Here is a 7,500-nt window from a genome sequence, read left to right on the forward strand (position 1 = left end):
CCCCTGAGCCCTGCTGAGCTCGCACCCTGGCTCAGAGGACGGCGGCTCTTGTCAGCAGGGTCGATCCTGACAGTACTGCAGTGGAGGCTGGTCCTCCCGCGCCTCCCAGCCTTCCCATGCCGCTCTTTCTGCCCGCGTTTGCTCTACCTGCTGCTGGTACACGGGCCACGTGCGGTCTGCTTCATTCCACAGGGCAGACACTTCCCGGAGCTCCTGCAGAGAGACAGCAGCATACAGGATCAGCCTCAGCCCCTGGGGCCTTCCTTCAGCTCCACGCTCCTGCTCCTCGCCTCTGGAGGAGCAGGCCTGGCCTGTCGGCACTGCTTTGACCCTGAAGGATCAGGGCCCCAAAGCCAGGCCAGGATCCGCAACTTGTGGCAAACATGGCTCACTGGTCGTATCCCACTCCCACAGCCCCTGCTCAAAATCAGGGTGCTGTGGCAAGTGGCAGGCCAGGAGGCGAGAAGAGACAGGGCAGGTGTGCAACACCCTCCAGCTACAGAGGAGCCGGAGGTGGGCAGAAATGAGAAATGATGGCACCCAAAGGCCTGTGCTCCAGATCACTGCACACGCAGAGGCTTTTGCTTCCCTCCGTGCGGAAGCACTCCAGGCGGGCTGGATCAGGTTTAGAGCAGCCTGGTCTAGAGACAGGGGTCCCTGCCTACAGCAGGGGATTGCAACTAGGTGATCTGAATGGTCCCTCGCAACCCGCACTGTTCTGTGATTCTATGATGCTAACATTTGTGCAGTCTCAAGCAGCACAGTCCCTGCAGCAAGGCAAGGCAGAGCCGGTACCTGCAGCACTCTCTTAGAGTCCTCTGTCGCAGGGAGTGCAGTGCTGGTCTGGGCAGGAGTAGATGGTTCCTTCTGTCCTGCTTGCTTTCTCCCGTGGGAGCTGCCTGCACACGGCGGGAGCACGCTGCAAACAGACACAAGAGGAGTCTGCAGGAGCCTGGGACACCTTGGTCTCCCCCCATGCTCCCACAACCATAAAGATGGGCTCCGGTGCAACGTGGAGAGACCCCTGACGGGAGAAGAGCTTCTGCGATCAAGAGGGATCAGCATTCAGCTCCCCCAGGGATCGGGGACCAGGCTGGAACATGCAGCTGCTGTGCCTGCCGCAGGCAAGCATGCTGCACGCTCGCCGTCCCTGGAGAAGGACGGCCCCCACTGGGAAACACGTGTGTCAGGAGCCTTTCTGAATGCGCGGAGCTGGCAGGTCCAAGGAGGAGGCCACTCCTACACGAGCACACGCATCTCCTTCTTCTTTTTGCCCAAGGATCTCACCTGGCAGAAGGCTTCTTTGCCACATCTTGCTGCCTTGAGCCTGCCTGGTATTGCAGCAGCATGGAGGGGGAAGTGTCTTCCGCTTCTGTAGCAGCCTGCCGGCAGTGCCCCCTGGAACCAAGAAAGGAAGAAGCTCTTCACAGCAGCCCCACGGGCGTGGCACGTGAACGTGGATCCGGCCACCCGGCATGGGACAGGGCCCGCCCTCCTGCTGCTGGGACCCTTTCCCTCACCTCTACTCATCTTCCGCGCCACTGCAGCGTTCCTTTCTGCGGCGGCCTCTGCTCTGCTCTTTTTCACAGCGAGCTGAAACCTGGAAACAAAGAGTGACAAGCCTTGAAAAGGATGACCTCCTACCCCATGCAGCTTGTCGGCGGTATTTATCTATGTGTTACGCAAAGCGTGGCACCCCTTCCCTTCCTGTCCATGCCAAACCAGCACATGTAGCCCAAATTCTTTTCCACGTGCAGGCCGTTCTCTCTGATGGGAATCGGGACCGGTTGGGCACCAGTAACACAACCTTGACTCCCCCTCCCTCCGGGAAGACACACACAGCCAAAAGGCAGCAGTAGTGAAGCAGGAGCCAGGCTTTCCAGGATTTCTCCCCGACCGCATGCTGAGCACGGAGACCCAGCAGGGCACGTTCAGAAGGAGGAGGTGGGAAGGAAGCCCGTCTCCTGGCCAGCTAAGTGCTGCAGAGGAAATGCACTCACCTCGGCAACACCTGGATTCCATGAGCGGTAGTCTCTGACCCGAAGTCAGCAGAACGGGCCGGCCAAATTCTCTGCAAAGGGACACAGACCTGCTGGAGGCTTGCCTAGGCCATTTTTTTTCATGGCTCTTGTTGACAGGAAGCAAGCCTGGCTCCCATGCCAGAGAAAGCTGCTCTCCACCAAAGCCTCTTCCGGGAACATCAGAGCTTTGCTCTGCTCTGGAGGAGCTGGACGGCAAAATACTGAGGCCGTGCAAGGGCACTGCCAGGCTTGCCGCAGGGGCAGAGATCCAGGAAATCTCTGTGCCAGTGGAGAAAGCGGAGGGGGCAAGCGTGGGAAAGGCATTTGACTGGCCTGCCACATCCAGGCTGGCCAGCGGTGATCTGATGGCGCACCCTCAAAACCTCCTCAAACTTACAGTGTGGAGCAGTGCAGTCAGGCTGGCATTGCTCTCCAGCGTTGTAATGCAGCTGGACAAGAACCTCATGCAGAGGAAGTCGTCCTCGTACGTCATAACGCCGATGTTCTTGAAGGCGAATGAGACGTGCGCCTTGTTCCTCAGGAGGTGACAGTACAAGAGGACGGTCTCTCGCACGCAGCGCTGCACCACGTGCAGCGAGATGCCGGTGGCTCGCGAGAGCTGCCGGTAGTTCAGCCGCTCAATCTTGACATCGTCTGCAAGGAGAAGGCACATCCTCACTGCCACAGCAAGCCACATTCCCATGCAACATTCATAACCAAGTCCCAAGGAGAAGGTCCTTTAGAGAAACAGCTCTTGGGCTGTCGTTGGGTTGGGTTGGGCTGTGGTTCCTTTTGGAGGAACTCACGCTGCACCCCGAGCTTTGCAGACAATTCTCTGCTGCTCCCAGCCGTTTCCAAAGAGCAGGGAGAACACGCCCGGCCGGACATGGGGCGGGAAGGGGAAGGTGGCCGCTGCCTTCTCACCGGGGATGATGTCGGTGGGCGACTGGAGGTCCTGCAGCCACAGCACCCCGATGTCCAGCTGGAAGACAGGTCTTCGGACCGACACCGCCACTTCTTTGCTGTGGAATTGCTCTCGGACCGCAGCAAAGAGCCCGAGTCCCGGGACCAGGACTCCCTGCACAGGGAAAAGACAGAAAGGCTGACGCGTGTGTACTTCAGGGCGGCAAAAGCCACGAACATCAAGAGCAGGGCGGCACTGCTCTCCGCCCTCCCCGCTCCCAAAGGGCAGCGGGGCAAGATGGCGCTCTCTGGAAAGCTTTGGAAAAATCTGTGGTCCCTGCAATACCGCCACCTCCGCATAGTATTTCCCGACATCCCTTGGCTAGAGAGGAGCCCGGATATTTGCAGCACAGGGGACATTTACAGCCTGGGACTGATTCCCGAGGGTTATGCTTGGCGCAGGGCCAGAAAAAATCCCCCCTTTCTCCCTTTGCTCTCCCCATCCTGACCACCGGGCAGAGTGGAGCCCCTGCCTGTGCCAAACATTTGCTCAGGGCAGCTCTGGCCAAGAAGCTGCTCTGGGCACCCGGCTTGGGCTCACTGTGCTGCTGTGGTGCTCAGGGAGGGATTGCTCTGCGGGGCCCACGCTCTGGGCAGGACTGAACCTAGGGCCCTCTCCAGGGCGAGGGCCACCAGGACACCAGCCCACCTTGTCCAGCTTCATCTGTTCCAGGATGTAATCAGACACAGCATCCCAGATCGCCACAATCTCTGCAAAGGAAAGAAAAGACGTGTCAGGCTCCAGGCCAGCCTCTTCACAGCCTCTTGGCAAGCTCCTCACCCAGACAGTGATCGATACAGGCGCACGCAAACACCCCAGAAAAACACCACCATGGCTACAGAGCCGGCTGGGCTTTGCTCCAATTTCAGCCTTATGCAGAGCCCAGAGGGGAACCGGGGACATAGGAAGCCTCCGGGACATCGTGGAGGAGAGCTGAGTAGCTGAGTTCCAGAGCTGGAACCTACGGAAACACCGTCTCCCAGGGAAACCTGGCCTTGGACCGCCCTATCACAGGGGACTCGCCATGCCTAAAGGAACCTGGGGGCTCTGGGCAGCTCTACTATCGGGACCTGGCTGCCACATCGTCCCCAGAGCCTAGCGGGACCCTTGGGCGGGGCTCTCGCAGCAGCCCCCAGCCACGTCCAGCCAACCGCAGAGAGCAGGAGCTGCGGCTTTTGACAGCTGTAACAGCCCCCTGCGATGCCTTGCCAAGGGGCCCGGAAAGCCTGACCTTCGGCAGAGAGATGCAGGAGCGTTGGGAACGTGTAGACCAGCTCCGAGCTGATGGTCACAGTCCAGCAGCCTTCCATGTCGCTTGCCGGCAGCCCTCGGCTCGCAGCTAAGGATGCCCTCCCTGGCTCCTCAACCAACAGTTCTCTGCAAAGTGCCCCTGCTCCTCCACGCGTCACCGAGGGTCGCCCGGTGCAGCCTTGCTGCCCCTGACCTGTGACTCCTGGCCACAGAAGGACAGAGCCCCTGAGCAGTGCTCCAGCAGCGCCCAGGCCTTGCAGGGAAGTGCCGGCACTGCCGCTGCCCCAGGAAACACATCCTTGTGATGCAGTGCATCCCATTGTGACATCAGCCCGCGTCACCTGGAGCTCTGTTAGGTCACCGGCAGGGAGAGGGGATCTCCTCTTCCACGCGCGTCCAACCCGCAGCCTGGCCCAGCCTGCCCCGCTGCCGCGCCCCCTGCCCCGCCGAGCGGCCCGGCCCCGGGCGGCACCCATTGCTCACAGCAACCCAACATCGGTGTGCAGCGGGCACTGGGCTGAAACCAGGGCACACAGGAGTATTCTGGAGAGTTCTTCCATAGCGAACCAATTAACTTACTGGATTATTTCAGGAAGAGCGCAAGCCTAACTTCAGTGATTTAGTAAGAAAAGTTTCACGTCTGCTTCATAAACCACACCTTGTGTTCACAGGCACACGCAAGCCTCGCGAGGTGGAAAATTGTGATCGACAATCACCGTGGTTTACTCGGCAAGTGGCACAAGAACTGTCATGTGTCACACACGCGGAATTCAGCTCAACAGAGTCTGCGTGGCGGGCGCAAGAGGCAGTCAGCCTCGCACCGTCCCGCCATGCATCACCCTGCCCTCTTTCTGCTGGAGCCCACACGAATGTTGGTCAGTGCTGGCTCTCCTCGCATAAACATGTCATATCGCGGTCTCTGCAGGCAGACGAGATGCCAGCAGGCACCGTGGAGGCACGGGGGATGCAACAGACACTGGGAAGGACGCTGCAGAAGGATTCCTGTCGACCTCAGGCATACGTGGCACACCTGGTGCCTCTGGAAATGCTCTGCTGCCATTCGAGCAGGGTTTCTAAGTTTCACAACCACTGTTCTACCAAGTGCGACCTGTAGGCACTCCAGTGCAAAGAAACCTCACACACACACATCAGAAAAATCAACACGTCAAGGGGAACTTTTTCACTTAGAAGGTGCTGAGGTACTGGCACAGGCTGCCCACAGACGCTGTGCACGCCCCAGTTCCAGTTCAGCCTGGGTGGCACCCTCAGCAACCTGACCTAGAGCCTGAGCTCGCTGTTGGCCGCTGCAGGCGGTTGGAACTAGGTGATCTTTGAGGCCCCGCGTTCCGAAAGGCAGCCACGCGGCCTCCCCAGAGCCTTCTGTTCTCCGCGCTCAACAAGCCCAAATCTCTACGTCTCTCTCCAAAGGAGACCTTCCTGATGCTGGCCTTTCAAGTCACGTCCCCCACGTCCAAGTTACGTGCCCATCGTGTGCTAATGTCGTGGTGCCAATCAACGGCGTCAGCGGGAAGGGCAAAGACACCAACGTAAGGGATAGGCTTATTTTACTGCCTAGTACAAAATGCTACCAAAAAATAAAGCAGTGTCTAAAGCCAAAAGAGAAGCTTAACAGTGAAGGAAATAAGCAAGGCAGCGGGCCTAATCGTTGCTACACGAGCTCCGTGATTCAGAAAGACACATCACCAAGCGCCCGCACACCTCACCATCACCCAGATCCGCACTCACGGGGGAGCCCCGTTGGCAATGAGCATCTGGAGAAGCTCTCCCGGCCACTGGGGAGTTGTACAGCAATGCATCCATCCCGTGGGCGAGGTGTCCAAAGCCGCTGCAAGCAGGTCCAGCCTTGATGCCACTGAATGAACCGATCCACGTGGCAGTCCGGGGGAACACCAACACCCGGTGCCCTCTTTCTCCTCTTGCTTTTCTCCCCACAGCCTGGCCAGGGTTCGAGGAGAAACAAAAGGATTGTGCTCTCAGTTGTGCTGGACCACAGGCCTCTTTGGCAAGACTGTCTGCCCAGCCCCCCCCGCGACAGGCTGCGCCGGGTAACAAACAGAGCAGCAAAGCTCCCCTCGGCTCCTTGGGGAGGGCCCGTCGTCGTCACGGAAACGCACTGTGACAGCACCCAGCTTCCAGCAGCCCGGTGATGTCAGCCGCGCTGTGACATCCTCCGCCTGCCCCGGAGCCCCAGCCTGCGAGCTTTCCCGGCCTCGCACACTAACCAGCCGAATCCTGCCGTGCCGGATGTGGCCCCTCCGGGCAGAAGCTCCGCCGCACGAACCCTCAGCGGAGGGGGCAGAGGCCTGCCAGCTCTGAGCCTCACCCGGCCGCGGCTGCAGCCTGCCGGCCCGGGCTGGCCCGGTTGGGCCCCTCACAGTCCATTTCGGGCTCCCGCAGCGCACACGGCCGCCCTGCCTTTGTAAGCAGCCGCTTCAGCCGTGGGGCTGTGCCGGCTGCCATCGGCCCGGGGCCCCCTCGCGCCCACACCTCCCCCGCCCCCCCGCACACGGGGCTCCGCACGGCCGCAGCCCCGCGCCGCTCCCGGCCCGCGCGCCTCACGGCAACGGCCGCGCAACGGCCCGGCCCGGCCCGGCCTCTCCTTGCTCAGCGCCAGCGCCGCCGGCTCCGATTGCCTGAGCGAGCGGCCGTTGGCAGCCGGCTCGGGCTCGGATTTCGCCCCTCGCTGCCGGCCGCGGGTGCGGGGCTCTGCCACGTGAGCTCTCCCCTCCCCCACACCCCTCCGCCGGGCGGTCAGAGACCCCTCCCGGCATTTTTCTTCTGCGCCCACTGCCATGGCACGAAGCAGACCCGCGCTCTGTACGTCAGCTCCTTGCTGCTCTGCCGCCTCGCTGCGCTTTCTGCCGCGTTCCGCTGTCACTGTGGGAAGGAAGAGCAGATCCAGCAGAACGCCAGCGCTGCAGCCCTGTGCATCCCAGCCATTAACACAGCAGGCCGTGCAGTCGGCTGCACGTGGCTGCTTTCTGTGAGAAACGCTCAAGACCAACAATTTCTACTTTGCTTCGTATTGCAATAATGGGCGCACGCCCCCTACTGACAAGGGAGAAATTGCGCAGCTGGTCAGTGAAATCCATCCCCTTCCACCCCCTGGCTCCGACGCCGCTAAAGCCTCTCCTGGCACTCATTGCTTGAGCGTCTCAGGCTCGCAGTCTTCCGACGCTGTTGCTCCGTTGCACTTCCATAGCGATGGTTGCACTTCCACAGCTCCATTACACTTCCATAGCT

The 7,500-nt window shown here is 60.6% G+C and overlaps 1 protein-coding gene across 3 annotated transcripts; it reads right to left on the reverse strand.

Annotated features, from left to right (window-relative positions):
• Positions 1-109: 109 nt before the first annotated feature.
• On the reverse strand, positions 110-7,262 carry LOC121107827 (coiled-coil domain-containing protein 81-like). Of its 3 annotated transcripts, XM_040654020.2 has the most exons (10): positions 7,066-7,262; positions 5,961-6,192; positions 3,634-3,695; positions 2,946-3,099; positions 2,419-2,675; positions 2,001-2,071; positions 1,521-1,600; positions 1,288-1,398; positions 796-919; positions 110-213 (listed from the first exon to the last, which is right to left on the reverse strand). In XM_040654020.2, exons 2-10 carry the CDS (start codon positions 6,055-6,057, stop codon positions 144-146), a joined length of 1,026 nt encoding a protein of 341 aa, XP_040509954.1. In that variant the 5' UTR covers positions 6,058-6,192; positions 7,066-7,262; the 3' UTR covers positions 110-143. The 3 variants fall into 3 exon arrangements, with proteins under 3 accessions (XP_040509954.1, XP_040509958.1, XP_040509955.1); XM_040654024.2 differs by lacking the exon at positions 7,066-7,262 and having other exon boundaries at positions 5,956-6,359; XM_040654021.1 differs by lacking the exons at positions 5,961-6,192; positions 7,066-7,262 and adding an exon at positions 4,217-4,427.
• Between the last annotated feature and the right edge of the window lie 238 nt (positions 7,263-7,500).

Source organism: Gallus gallus, chromosome 31 (genome assembly GCF_016699485.2).
Source record: "Gallus gallus isolate bGalGal1 chromosome 31, bGalGal1.mat.broiler.GRCg7b, whole genome shotgun sequence".
Lineage (NCBI taxonomy): Eukaryota > Metazoa > Chordata > Aves > Galliformes > Phasianidae > Gallus > Gallus gallus.